This window comes from Rutilus rutilus (genome assembly GCF_951802725.1).
Source record: "Rutilus rutilus genome assembly, chromosome: 4".
Lineage (NCBI taxonomy): Eukaryota > Metazoa > Chordata > Actinopteri > Cypriniformes > Leuciscidae > Rutilus > Rutilus rutilus.
The window spans coordinates 10218396-10234212 of NC_140212.1; the positions used below are offsets into that span (position 1 = coordinate 10218396).

At 39.2% G+C, this 15817-nt stretch overlaps 1 protein-coding gene across 2 annotated transcripts in view; it reads right to left on the reverse strand.

The window, feature by feature from the left end:
- Positions 1 to 15817, reverse strand: part of arhgef39 (Rho guanine nucleotide exchange factor (GEF) 39) — a 41958-nt gene that overhangs the window by 1825 nt on the left and 24316 nt on the right. For both annotated transcript variants that reach the window (XM_084406206.1, XM_084406205.1), the window contains 4 exons: positions 13357 to 13427; positions 9951 to 10079; positions 6508 to 6737; positions 3026 to 3114 (listed from right to left, as the gene is read on the reverse strand). In XM_084406206.1, the coding sequence (XP_084262332.1) occupies positions 3026 to 3114; positions 6508 to 6737; positions 9951 to 10079; positions 13357 to 13427 (519 nt within the window). The remainder of the gene's footprint in view (positions 1 to 3025; positions 3115 to 6507; positions 6738 to 9950; positions 10080 to 13356; positions 13428 to 15817) is intronic.

Genomic DNA, 15817 nt, shown 5'->3' on the forward strand with positions numbered 1-15817 from the left:
ACCACTTCTCCGTTCTCCAGACTCCGGCTCTCGTTACACTGAGACATGTAGTACGTTTGTACAACTTGTACCTTGCATACATTTATTTTATTTTTTTTATTCCAGCTCACGCCTGCAGTTTTGCGATTAAATCCAAAAAGTATTAACTACCACTTTAAAATTGACAAAGACATGACCATAGCTGTATTTGAATGTGATATTTGTATTCTTAGCAATTTCTGATGTGACCATGTGTAATTTTGTGACCCCCCACAAAAGAAATACAATTATATATATATATATATATATATATATATATATATATATATATATATGAACTAAAATGTCCCACATTGCGGGTCTAAAATTACAGTATAAAATAATAGATGCTCTTTATAGCAGTACTTGTTTTGTCAATAAAAATACATTTAAATGATAATTTAGACTTTAATTTAATTTAGACTTAGTTATTTTTTGTAATTTTAAGGTTAAGAAAGTACTATAAAAATGTGTGAAACAAAGAAAAATAAACTAAAAAGTAGGAGATTGACAATTTAAAAAAGAAAGTAATAAAAAACATAATTCATATTACAATATCTATATATTATAACTAATAATAATAATAAAGACGCATTTTCACTAGGTCTCAAACTTTCTTTTATGAATAACATCAAACAGTGGGATAAAGATCATTTAAAAATGTTCTTTAAAATAAAAAAATCATACAGTGATCATATTATTAGACTTGCGGACCCACTTTAAATAATCTTTTGCGAATCAATAATATACTTCAAAATACATTTTAATGATAATTTACACTCACATACGCATTTTACGGTTAAGAAAGTGACACAAAAATGTGTGAAATGGGGAAAAAGTAACTAAATCAGAAGCAGGAGAACTCAAAATGTTCAAATACACTGATCAATTCCTTTTGATCCAACACAGGAGACACCGTGTCTATAGCACAGGATATTTGTGTGTGATTTTTTTCTGGTGACATGAAAGGGAAGTATGTGGTTTGCATTGGAGTATAGGAGACATCAATCCGACCATAAAGTCGAGCGGATCTGCCTCGATGAGAGACGCTCAGTTTTGTCATACGGCTCCAGCCACCTTCACCTCATGTCATCGAAACCATCGATTGGCCAACTGATTGAGTCCCTAGGCCAACAACTAGTAGTGGTCCGTTTGTGTGGGTGAAGCTTAAACCATGTTCATTTCTTATAACAATTTCGTTTACTACAATTAAAACCACTCTGATGGAATTTGTATTACACTTTTCCTGACTTATTTGCACTCTGAATTAGCGATATGTTGATTTCTGTCCATACTTCTGTGCGAAGGAAATTGGAGGGAATGATGTGCTCTTAAGTTTCGGATCGTTTTAAGGGCCTCGATATGTTTGCGGTCTTGCTCCGAGTCAATAATCAGTGGCATTAAGATTACTGGTATGCAACAACTGAAAATAAGCTCAAGGATTGTATTTCCCAACCACAAGCAATAGCAATAACATAATGCCGTATCAATAATGGGAATCTGATAGCGTTTCGTGAAAGGAAACGATTACATTTGCATTACAGATAATCACGGAGGGGAACGAATACAGAATCAGAAAGGCAACTGTAAGTCACGTGACACGGATCGGTGACATGGCTTGTGTCAAATGTGAATGTAATTAAAAAAGGAGGTACTAAAGAATAATGGATCTCATTCTAAAGGGGTCAAATAATGATACATTTTAAACATACTGAAACTTTCAAAAGTCAAAAAGAGCATTTATTGAAAATAAACCATAAAAATGACTTATTTCAATAATGACTTTCAGTTCCAGGCCTTGTGTAGCACCTACTGCTCTGCATACCCAGCAACTCAAGTTAATATTTTTTAACGATCCCTGCTTTTTTTAAACCTTTTAACCTTAACAGTTTTCGTGACATATTTCAGGTTTGTGAACCATTTTCTATTAAACCTGTTGAAGTATGCGGCAGTTAAAAGTTTATTGGATCTGTGAGGACGTCATAAATAAGTGCAGCAAAGCATACATTTTTTTTTTTAAATTGACCCGCTTAATAATATGGGTCAGAGAGAAGATGGAAAATGGTTATGAAAACAAACTATGTTTTAGTAATTGGACCTAAAGGGGAGAAAATATAGGTCAAAAAGTATTTATACTGATCAAACGTCTGTCACTTGCTCATACGGGTCAATGTATGACACTCATATGAATTATATATTTATTCAGAAATGCAGTGACTTGAACCTCTTCTATGGTAACCACACACTTTTAATTTCTGAATTAAAAAAATAATAACTTTGATATCTTTTGGGGCACAAAGTAAAAAATGTCAAGGTACAAAAAAAGTCTTGATAATGAAGAAAAAAAAAATGGACAAAATGTATGATATGCATGCAAATAAAGTTATTAGAATTTTAAAATGTTTTCATAATTTTTTTTAATGTTTAAGTTTCTTTGCAAAAATGAACAATCATCAGAATAATAATGCTGGTTGATGTTATTTATAAAAAAATAAAAAAATAAAAATGTACTGGATCCACATTGGTAGTCCACAAGTAGGACAGTGACTGGCACATCTTTCTTTTTTTCATACCAATCACCTCTGACCTCCGCCACCACAACCTGTCCAGCTCGGGCTCTAATTGTGCTCCCCTGGGCCTGTAGGTTGGGCGGGCCACACGCGAGGAGCTCCCCACTCTGAAGATGGCATGAGGTGACAGTTTGTTCCTCCCAATCACTCAGACAGAGTGCTAAACTAATTAGCTTAGCTCTGAGAGTTGGGACTGTCCCCCTGTGAGGAGCTCGCCCCATGCCAACTCTCGCCCTGCCCTCAGATCCTGTGAAAGCGAAGGGCACTGATGTTACGCTAACACTGAGTACAGTGTAAAAGGCTGACGATTACGATCCTTTAACTTCAAAACCTGGGTGGAGTGATACAGTGGACAGAGATTTGGAATTGTAACCTAGAAAGTTTCGTTTTTTTAGGGGGGGGATTTTGAGCATCCTTGTGTGGACAGACATACTCACCCAATAGCCATGCAGAGACTACGGTACCAATCATTAATGTCCCCCTGATCATCGGACATTAGGAGCAGTTTGGCCCTGGCGAAGGTCAACTAGAAGAAAGGAAACAGAGAAGACATTCAGATTTATATGAAGAGATTGAGAGTTTGTGCATGAGGACAACTGGTGTTGGACACTGAAAAGAAAAATATGTAGACATTTTGTTGTTATCAATTTAAGAAGTCTACTGATCAAACATTTGTTCTTAGGCATAGGGTCAATGTATGATTCTCATATCAGTTACTTATTCAGAAATGCATTAAACCTGCAATTGATTAATATATTAAAAAGCATAAGTTATTTAATTTTTTTTAGCAGACTTTTTTCGAATGTGCTCACATTTATTTTAGGTGTGGAAAATATTACTTTTTACTTTACTGAATCATTCAATTGAACATTTTCTTGAAAATGGTGTGAACGTTTTTACAAAAGCATATGAAACCAACATGTTGTGTGCATAATTACATTGGATCACTAGAGGGCGTCCATGAACTAGCTTGTTGACATTGCCACCATTGTTTACATTGACCACAGTCTCGAAATCATCTTATGATTCATAGTACTGACTTCACAGTTCTCCCTACATATAGCCTGCAGAAGTACAGGAGGTACAGCAACAATTAGGCATTTTAAGGGCTTAATTGTCCTTGAGATGAATTTTAAGACACTTGAGTGTGTCAAAACGCACAACACAGAGTGATACCATTTAATCCACCTCACAGAACATTAAAAAGCATTGTCAATAACATTTAAGTCGAAAATTTGGTGTCAATCTGATGCAAAATAGGTCATCAGGCACAAAAACGAGATGCAGAGGAAGCGACACGTTCTCCACTCGAGCCCAAAGATGCACAGATGTGCCAGTTGATGCTCTCAGCTGCTAATTTGGCACAATCTGCACTTCGAGGACAAGTTTTCTGAGCTCGGCCCACGTTCTCCGCCTCCCGTCAGATGGCTCATCCTTGAGTCAACAGCAATTACCATCACTCATCCGCACTGAGGAGACTTTACTGCTAGATTACACATGTCAAACAAGACAACGGGAACCATCCAACCCCAAACAAAGGCAGAGGCTTTATCCTCGGAATAATTACAATGGGGACCTATTAGAGTGGATTATAATTGGGGCCTTGAAAATATTAAATGACCTTTCACATTTACCTGAGGCCGGCGAAGTGGAGAAAATGGCAGCAGTTACCGACAGCATCTCAATAATCAGGCCTAATCTTTATTACGACTGGGAATGGAATCGTAATGATGAGCAGAGCCAGGTCTTTAATGGACACCTGGTAAAAAGTAATGACGTTCCGGTTGTATTTTAAGGAGGCGGGGGGCTGGCGCGCTTGTTTCTCATTAGGTATTAAACAGATTAAGATTTCAAATGTACCATCATCAAAAGTATTATCTAATTACCGAGTTCAGTGAGCGAGGCAAAGCGAAGCGCGATATTAGGGGTCCGCCGCACGGGGGGGGGGGACGGGTGGCCTGATTTATGCACAAATAGATTCCACTTCTATTGCGATGCGGTAATTAGGGATTTGTCAGGAAATCTGACCCTCTTAGGTAGAAATTACTTTGTATAATACGAACGGCGGAGCACGGAGCCTCTTCGACGCACATAATTTCACTTGATTATTTATACATCAAAGGGAATCGGTCATGGATGCAAAATAATATTCAAGGAGGTGGAGGAAGAAAGACGGGGAGCCGTGAGAGGAAGATGGAGAGACGAAAAGGGAGGGGGACATGAAGATGGGAAATGCGAGAGAAAGAGAAAAGGAGGGAAGAAATTATCCGTATACAAACACTCTCTCATCTAGACAAATGGATAGGGGAGAGAGAGCCAAAATTTTCATAGCACATTTTCCTCTACTACTACTACTTTCAAACTTTGCATATAGATTGCCATGGCATTTCCAGCTGTCAAATTTAATTTTGCTTTAATTCTTCACGGCCCGGCTGGGGAGGGGCCAGAGAGTGCTGACAGCCTCTTTCCCCTTCGGTCCAGGTGGGAGGCGGGTGGAACTGGGATCAATAATGTGTCCTTATGAGAAATTACACCTAATGCTATTGAGTATGCATTTGAGGCCTCTGTGGGATAACAGGCTAATGAAATGCCATTTCTAGCCATTAGATAATATGCAGCCACGGCCGCAGGAGAGGAGAGAAGTGTGGAGCACTAACAGGGTTTCAGGAAGATGCATTCAGCGGCCGAGCGGAAGAGATGGATCTGTGATCTAATCTGATGGAGTGATGCGAGCGCCTTCCCACAGTTCTTCAGGGCGGGTGGCTCAGAAGATCCTCTTTATGTCTATTCCACGCGGAAAAAACACAACTGTGACAAGATAGCGTACTACATCTGGCGGCAACGCCCCCCAAAAACCTTTTATACTATATCTTTATGTTGCATTTATGTAGTTAATGAGTAGATGTATTATACATTTACAGTGTGCATATTAGTTAGTTTGTTAGTTCTCAGATTTATGGTATTTTATAACCAAAATAACAAAACGAAATCCTTAAGGAACATCCACTTCTGTGTGTTGATGGGTTTAGGCACTTAAACTAAACCGTGTTGAATAAATGCCTTTGCGGTGTGCGATACATTCGTCTGAATGTTTCATGAGAGTGCGGAGATCGCTTAGACATAATTTGTCACCCAGCGGCAGCACAGAGACCTGGAAAGAGATCAAGCCATGTGGAGACATTAAAACTTGAAGCCTTATGAGGAACTCGAGTAATTAGTGCAAGAAGAATGATAAATTGATCATTTTTGCTAACTTGCAGTTCAAGTCGTTCTGAGAACAATAAGTGTGGGGAGGGACATACGGTTCAAATATATTTGATGGATCTGAAAAGTGCCTATGAGGAATTTTAATGGATAAAAGTGTGTAATAGTCCTCAGATTTTCCCCAAAGAAAAAAAGGGGTTGGGGTTGTAATGATGCATTGATCTGCCAATGAAAATTTAATGCATTGATTACAGAATCTAAAAATCAATTATAATTTCTACAATAATACCCAGTGTACTGTGCATTTGTTCATTTTCAGTTCACCTAAATCCCCAGTTTACATCTGGCGTGGACACGTTCAATGAAGCAGGAGATGAAATATTCAATCTAAAGGTGAAGTGTGTACTTTTTTATATATATGCTAAAACACTTTATCCTATCCCTTGATATGAAGAGAATCATAAGTTGGGTGATTTCCCAGAAAACAGTCACAAGATTAATTTCACAACATTACATCAACATTGGCTCAACCAATGACGTGAGTTTGGGTGGGGCTAGCTGTTTGTCCAATGGTCAACCATTTTTAGTTTTGTGATTACCTTTAAGAATATCTTATCATACCAAAATATGGAATATTGAATCCTTCACTAATTCCAACTGAATTGTAATAATATTAAACAGCATCTCTAATATATTGCAAACTGTTTCAACCTACACTGATAAGGCCTCCCTGGCTCTTGGTGTGGCCGAAGACTTTGTCCACCGTGCACTCCTTCAACGGGTAGACTTGCTGACAAACAAACTTATCCCCGTGGGTAGGATGTATGGGACTGCATGGTTTGGCCTGGAGCAGGATGTCAGAGAACAGGTAAAACATCTTGGGCTTTGCCTCCGTGCCTTTAGTGGGCACTGTCTTAAGCCAGCCTTCCCGAATGTACCACCTCCCTACAATGAGAAGAGATAACAGAGAAATGCATGAAGGACTTACCTACTGTTACCTAAAAAAGTAAAAACAAAAAATGTACATGTTTTTTTTACAGGTTTACATGACTTGAGACGGAAAAGACACAACCAGCATCTCCCTTCTCAGTGATTGGCAGTTGCATGATGGAAACTAAATTAGATGCTGACATTTGGATAGATAAGATGAAATTTCATTCCTGCTACTGATTCCTTAATTGCCCCAGTGAACCTTGTGATTGCCGCTCCGGCGATAGCAAGAGCGCGGAGCTCAAAATGGATGCTCTGAGCGACAGACAAGCACTCTATGATTAGCAGAGGGGTCAAGTAGGGGTCAAACCTCTTTTTAAAAATGCCACAGGTTTAATATGAGGCAACAACCAGGATACATCCTGTGATACTCTCGGGCGACATGTGCAGATTGGATTTAATGGTTTCTTTGGCTTCTTTAAATTGGATACATGGATTTACATGGCCAAGCTCTATCTGGATTACACAGGATAGTAATGCCTGATGTGTTTAGCTGCACATAGGCCTAGACAATGCTAACAAGTGTACAAACACAATTACAAGACAGCCAGCGCCAAAAACATCAGGTTGTCCGTGGGTAAAATGGTAAAGGACTCTGCTTCTGTTTAATGTCAATCTGTTCGCCTCATCCTCACATTCCCATCCCTGGTTTGGACTGACATATCCAAGGAAGGCTTCATCGGCTCAGTTCAAAGAGCAGGAACTTGGAGATCTCCCTCTTCATGTTGAACGCTTTCAACTTTCCCTGTCAAAGTACACCTCTGCCCAACTACAAAGGACCTAGTGGTTTGCAGGGTGCTAAAGGTTGCACTACAAAGCGTCAGGGGTACTCCTGATGTGACCAAGCCAAAGACCCAGAGACATAAAAGCATGCCTGGATTTGAAAGTGATGGAATGGCAAGTCAGATCATTGTTAATTTTGAGAAGGCTTTGTTGGATAGGTTAACCTTTTATGTCAGTTAAAAAGAGGATTCAGGTGTTCATCTACAGTATTCAAAGTCCAGGAGCCCTCTTTAAAGTTTTGTTCAGATTCAGGTTACACAATTGTATGAAGAATTGTGACTTTAAGGCCCAAAACATATTCATTGTAGGTACATGAATGCAGCACTTCTACCAACGCAAGCTCCACAATCACACATTGTCGGTTTCATTGCCGCAAGCAGGAGCAAACTGTCTTTTATGGTTATGGTTCATTCACCGTAATTAAGAGATGTAAAATCTGAACATTGTAATTGCGAGTTGTATGTTCCATGTGGGCCCTCTTTCCAAGTTGGAATCTCATAATTACAGTAATTCCAAAATTGTGTTAATTGCCCCATTAGTTTTCTCTTTTAATTCAACAACTGTCATGGTGGAGCAACTCAAGTTACCTGAACAATAACACATCTGGATTAAAATATCTGGCACAGATATCTGAAGCTATGTTCAGACTGCAAGCAGATCGGATTTCTTTTCAGGTAGACTGTCCGCACTATTAATGGCAAGTGAAATAAGATGTGTGAGTCCAACCTATCTGAATGGGTTGCTTTGGACGTGACAAGGCTTTCAAAACAGATGCATGATTAGTCTCCATCATCTCGCTCTCCAAATAAACGTTGAGTCGTGGTGCAGCATTCCTCTGATGCACAAGAAAAACTCAGTGAGGAGACTGGTACAGATACATGAATGTATGAAGGAATACTTCTGGCATTTCCGTCACCGGTTTTGACCGGTGAAACAGTGATGCAAAAGACTATTTGAAATCTGATTTGAGCAGCCAGAGCGTCCAGACTAAGACACAGCTGTACAAATCGGACTGGAATCACATTTTAAACCACCTCCAAATGTCAGATTTCATGTTTGTTTTTTTTGTTGCTTTCCAGACTTTCAAAAACCCATCTAGATAAAATCTGGATATGCAAAAAAAATCAGATTTTTTCAGGCAGTCTGAATATTGCCTGAATGTCCCTTTTCAGCAAGCTAAGATTATCGCTACCAGAGTGAAGAATGTACAACTGGACAGTTGTTTACAATCCATTGGCCAAGCATTTGCATTGTCATACTCGCTTAAAGCTTGTTTCTGCTATAAAAGGTTTGCACTTAATAGACCTAGAAGGAAAAAAATGCAGTTGCATCCAAAGGACATGGAATGGTCTCATCTTTCACTCTTCGTCTTTCTCTGTAGGCCTGAGTTTCGGCTTGAACTTCGGAAAGCTGTGGTGGTGGCGGCATCGTCCTGCTGAGGACTCCAAGGAAACAGACAGACTGTCTGCCGTATCAATGTCCCATTGATTCAAGCTTTGCGTCTGAGAATTACACTGCCCTTATCTCCAAGCCGGCCACTTAATATTGTTCAGGGGCTCCGAAGCCTCTCATCTGTCAAGCATCACTTTCGTTAGGGCACATCTGAGGAAACGGAGGGGTTGGGTGAGATAAGCTGGGATGGCCTGGTTCGGTTCGGCCTTCTGAAGTCAGAAAAAGTGCGAATGGAAGAAAAGAATCCTTATTGGACAAGAGAAAGGACCTCGGTAGAATTCTAGAGTCCTGGAAAAACAGGATGAGAGGTTTTTTTTTTACACTCTTCCTACATCCGGCGCTGTGTGAAATGAGCCCAGTGCTCGTTGGGTATTCATCGCCAGCCTCCCAACCACCTTTGTACACACACACACTCTCTCTCTCGCTCTCTTTCTCCCAGCTTCCTTTTTATCTACCGGCCCACAAGATGAGGAGAGGCGCTAATTGGTCCTGGGGGAGATTGGCAGGCCAAGGCATTCACGACAAGGCCCTCTCTCTCTCTCTCTCTCTCTCTCTTCCTTCTCCATCTCCTTCTCTTTTGTTTCACACGTGGGCATTCTCCCTTGGGATAAATAAGAAGGAAGAAAGGACCTCCACTCCACAAGTAGCACAAGAGAAGAAAGATGGAAAGAACTGACTTAAGGCACACTTCCCCTCCATTACCAATTAGCAGCAAGAACTTGTCGATAAATTCAGTTAATTCTCTCGTCGGAGACTGCGATTGTGCCGGGCGAAAACAAAATCGCCTCTATTGATTATGGGCAAACAGCTGGGTCTCTTTTAAACAAGACTACTTTTCCACACTCTTCCACCTGACCTCCTTCATCCGCTTAACTCTCTGGCTCTCCACGGTTCTCTGGGAGATAAAAAGAATGGAAGATCACAGACACTAACCTGGAGTCAGGATTCTGGTCTTTCGGCCCTTGAGCTGTTTCTGGACTCTGCGCAGCTGCAGGTGGTTCTCATGGCTGCGAGCGTTGTCCTGGATCCGCTGGGCGACCTCTGAGACGACCTTCACTGCCTCTGCAGAAAGAGGGCACGCAGCATGAAACAGTGGAAGGGACTGAATGGACATAACCAAACTCCAACAGCACAACGAACTATACAACACAAAAATGTGTCTTTATGCCAAGCACACACTACAAGACTGAAGCTTGTCACACTGCATACATTCAAAGACATAGTTTAATGTTTTCGATCATGTTGGTGAACACTTGACTAATCACAGATTAGGTGCCTCAATTATTAGATAACTTATATTCTCCAAAAATAACATGGAAGAAGGGCTTGCAGCCATTCTTGCACTGATTCAAATTTTTTTTAACTATTTTGCAATACATTACTTTCCTATTTCACTTACTTGGTGCTAACTTTTTGGCTGTTGCATGTTGCAGCTCTCGCGCTATCCGGTGCCTTCAAACCACAACTTAAAACTTCAGTCTTGTGTCTATTTGGTATTACTTCTAGTGTACGTTTACAAATGCATTACGTTCAAACGCATAATTTTATGTTTATCCTAATGGCATGCATAAAATGCAATAGGGATGCACCATGAAAATATGAACATTTTGGCCGATACCGATAACCAATAATTATTTATATTTGAAAGCAGATAACCGATATATTGGCCGATAAATCTAAATCCAAATTTTTATTAAATAAAATGTAAGAGTCTAATTACAAAAACAAAAGTCTCACCATTAAATCCGTGTCAATTAGCACACAATTATATTAATGATTTCATTATCATTTTATGTAGCCTATATGACAGAAATGTTGCACTTTACTGTATTTTCCTTTTTGATTCCAATCATATTTCAAGTAATTTAAAACCACTTCAGTGAACAGTGCGCAACTGAAGTGTCTCAGCTGAAGGAAATATTCCATTATTTATCGACTTTAATATATCAGGCAAATTTTCTTATTGGGCTGATAACATTAAAAAAATTAACATATATCGATACAGATACCGATATGGTGGCCGATATATTGTGCATCCCTAAGATGCAAATTTATGATTTATTGTAAACAATAGTATATGCAACAATAAACCTTTTTTGCAATACTTTATTTGAGAGTGTTAAATAATTTATTAACATAACATCTGTGGAATTTAAAATGGTTTCACAAAATAATTATAAAGTACACATAATTCACGAGCCTGACCTATTCATGCAATTTTGAACTTATTAGGAGCATCATACAAGTAATCTAACAGCATGACACTAATAAGTGCAAACCCATAGGCGTTCATGCATTATGCAGATTCCAATATTGCATATGATAATTACAAGTTTGTTTTTGGCCTCCACACAATGTTTGATTTCACCATTAACCCCTGGAGAAAGATGAGGGTACATTAACACATCCAAATAGCACTGATTAGGTGAAGACCTTGCCATAGGATGTTAAGCTGGCCATAAAAAGCACAAGGACTACATATTTCATCTGGAACTTTTGTATTCTGATAAACATGGCTTCTGTATAAAACAGATTTCTGCGGTTCATTGGTTTATTGGAAGCAAGCTGTGCAACATAAAAGCATCAAAACGTGATCTAAATAATGCAGTGTGAACTCGTTTTCAGAGTACTTTTTCAATCGTACTTTTTTAGTTTGCAACTGAAAACATTTAGCCAGTTACCATGCCTGGAATTCATTAACTAATGTAGACATCATCAACTCATTAAGAAGAAAAAAGAAACAAACAAGCAGATGGATACTAATTTTAAACCCAGCTTTGGTCTTATTGACTCAAACAATTCAGACAATGAACAGAGCGCTCGGGGCGTTTGCCTCATAGTAAAATAATCACAGCCTAATTGAGTTGCTTATCTTTAGAACAACTACAAGCAAAACCAAACAAAGTGACTGTTTAGAGATGACTGGGCCCCTCTCTGTACGTCTCTCAGTCCTTCCCTTTTAAGAAAACCATCTCTGTAATTGTGTTTCAACAGAGCTACGGCTGATGCATTATTAATACCTTCTCATTCCACATTCTACGAATACTTTCTCTCTGTCTTTTCATTTTAGACATTCAGTATGTTTAAACAGAACTCGGTCCGAGGAGTTCTCGAGTGGTAACTTTCATTAATTAACCTTTGACAGACTCCGCAAAAAAGTTCAGGATACTTGGCTGTAGGGAAATGCAGAAGACAGCGTACCAAAACGCACGTGATTGACGAACGCCACAGTTACGATAATTAAAACAGTGGAGCTTGTGGAGAAAACGGGAAATCATAAAAATAAAAAATAAATCAACACGCAAAAAGAAAACAACAACAAAGCCTCTTGTGAGTTTCACAGCTAGTTTGCTTAATCAGATACAATATAATTTGTCTGGGGTTGTTTTTAAATAATTCCCTTTACAATATGCCTAGGCTGATTGAGAAAACTTTTTTCTATTGCTCTCTCTCTCTCTCGCTCCCCCCTTAAAAAGCTTAAAAAGCAGCTCTAATGAGAAGAGGAAGAGGCAATGGAGGGCCAAATCTGGATATGTACCTTCATCTTAGACTCACGGGCTGTTTTAATTTGTAAGCAAAAGCAGCAAGCAACCAATGAGATTTTAATTGATACACATAAATAATTCCTTGTGTACACTGGCTCTTAAGTCGGATTTGCTGTTTATTTGACGATAGAAATGAGTCATTATCGGGGCTTCTGTTGATGCCAGAGATTTTATTTATTTATATTTTGCATGGTTGATATCCTCTGATCTGGTCCCTATTAATTATGTCAAAATCCACATCGAGAATTTAGACTCACGTTAAGCTTCGCTGTACTTTCATCCTCTGAGAGCAAAGCCACCCGGTGACAATAACAACACGTGAGCGCTACAACAGGGGCCCAGAGTTGTTCTTTGTCACCCTAACAAAGACAAGGGAGGCTGTCTTTTCGGCTGCCAGCTTAAAAAACTTTTTTTTCCCTTTAAGACGCAGGTTTGTTTTGGCACCGTATGAAACGATTTCAGCATTTGCACCTTCTTCAACAGGCCATGGTATCCTCCGCAATGCTTATCTCCGCAAAGCACCTCATCATCACAAACATGTTGAGTGATCTCTTTTTAGGTTGCTCTGTAAGTGACAAACTAGAGTGGAAAGCAAATTTGACAAGCATAACAAGTGTGACTTTGGGTGAATGTGATTCCGCAGCTTGATACAGATCCTGACAATAAACAGATAATGAAAAAAAAAAAAAAAAAAAAAAAAATCTAGACAGGCTAAACCCATCAACATTTTTGTCACAGAGCGCTAACAGGATAAGAGAGTGTTTGTCGAATTGCGAGACGGCGGTGCCTCTTACTTGAAAGCTGCTGAAACTCCGGGTTGTCTGGACCGGTGTTCTCTGTCAAGTCCCTCAAGAAATGCTTGTACCTAAAAAAGCAACAAATAAACAAAACACGGCACAGGCTTATTGCAATGTTTCTATAAATATACCCTTAAAGCGCGAGAGAAAACCGATCTCGGCGTGTCAGGGTAAGGAGGTCGGACAAGCGCTGTCATCGTAAGATGACATTACTCGCATTAAGACGCGTTTAGGAAAAAAGGCTTTTCTTTTTGAGAAGGAATAAAGAGCCATTCAGTCAACAAAATTACACTAATGTGCCGTATTTCTGCTTCCTCAGACAATGCGGCGGAACTGATTCTGTGCTATTTTAGCGGCACAAAGGGATGAGGAAAGCATTTGAAGGAGGGAGCAAAAATAGAGACTTCAAAACGGAAAATGAAAATGCATTTCCATCCATCCGGTTCACACAAACAAGTGCACGGGGTCAAACTTCACATTCCCCTCTGTTCAGAAAAAAATAGATACAAAATTAAATATTGATTATCGTGCTATCGTCCGCTGATGACACAAAAAGGTTATAAATGGCTGGGCAAAAATCAAGGGCCCCATTAAGGAAATGACCCCCGTATCGCAAGGTGAGGGCCAAATTGAGAGGGGGAGTAAATTTGGTGGTAATTCATTTGGCTGTTTCAGGGATGGAGATAAAGATAGAGCGAGTCTTAATGCTAGAGATTACAGTTCACTTAAGCAGAACTCCAGCGACTAGAGACATCAAAGGCCTCTTTCAAATGAAAAGGCTCTCAGAAAAAGTTCGACTCTGTGGTATCGTCACAATTGGGAATACGATTCTCTACAGTTTTCTGTACTTTGATTGCAGTGGAACTTGAAAACTTTTGGAGGGAGCGCATTAGCATTACACAGGTGTACGCAGGCAATTAATGTAGCAATCAAATATGCATTTCGGCAAATACCATGAAACTAAATATCATACGCAGTCATTAACTGTAATGAGAACGACTTCTTATTTAATGCTGGAAGCTTGATCAACTGTATTCAAATAACAAGACATCCAAGAAAGGAAATGAATATGAGATGATAAAAGTCAATGTGAAACTGTTCTTGACCCATTTTACTTCTGTAATGTGATATTAAAATTAAATGAAAACTAAATAAAAATTCTGGCTAATACACAGCCAATGATTATTTTCATGTTATGGACTGATATTAACATTCTGTAGGCCTGGCTACTATATATTAAAATAAATACATACATAAATAAAAGCAATACAAATAAAACACAAGAAATAATTATATAGTATATTATGATTATATTTATAATAATTCTAAAAGTTTTAAATAAACGTAGGCATCACATCGTTATGTACAATGATTAATTGATATAAATGTTGATAGATACAATAAAAATGTGGATGATATATATATATATATATACACACACACACACACACATACATACATACATACATATATATATATATATATAAAATGCTCCCCTGTTTTGTAAGTATGGCAGAATATATATACACACACACACATATATATATATATATATATATATATATATATAGAAAATGCTCCCCTGTTTTGTAAGTATGGCAGAACTATTATCTTCTCTCTAGGGAATTGATTGTACCATGAAAAATGGGTTATTGGATTATCCAATGGCTCATGTGGCCTAGGTGATGTCACTGAAACAGGAAAGCCAAGACTTTAAATTTGATTCAATATTACTTCAACCAAAAATGGTTTACAACAAGACTGATTTGACACTTTAAAAATACAGTTCGGTGCTCACAAAACATTCTCAACATTTCCGGCACCACCATTCCCACTTCACGTCCAACATTTTAGATGTTGTCAGATAAACTGGGGCATCTTTAGTCTGTCTTAAACGTCCTCTCAACTCCACCGTGGCATCTTTCTTTGGTGACTCAGCCAGCCGATCCCCGCGGGCTGAAAAGTTAAGCTGGAATATTCCCGTTCCCCGTGAGCCGTGCTAAGCGGCGGAGCAGGGGCCTTTCTAATTGGAAGAGTGCGAAGAGAAGATCGTTGCAGCCGAAGTCTCTTTTTCCCTGCGGCCATGTTGAAATTATGTAAACAGTGGTGGCAGGCGCCAAGACGCCCGTGTCACCCATCACCCGTGACAACCACAGAGGGGGGTAGAAGAGCACATCCTTTAAACTCCACTTCTGTCGAGAGATTTTAAGAGGGCTGAGAGTACAAGGCCAAAGAGAGAGAGAGAGAGAGGAGGAAACGTCTGATGTGGGGTCTTCTGACTCCTCCTTTTCGGCCCTCCCTTCCTCTCAGGAGTTCAGAGGTGATTTGATAAACAGTTTCAGGCAAAACAGTCAGTTTGAGTACAGGATGTGTATTTATTCACAGCAGGGTTTGCGGGACATCCTGCAAAGCTTCTGGAATTAAAAGTTGAAGCTGAAAAATCCCAGCATGTGCATGC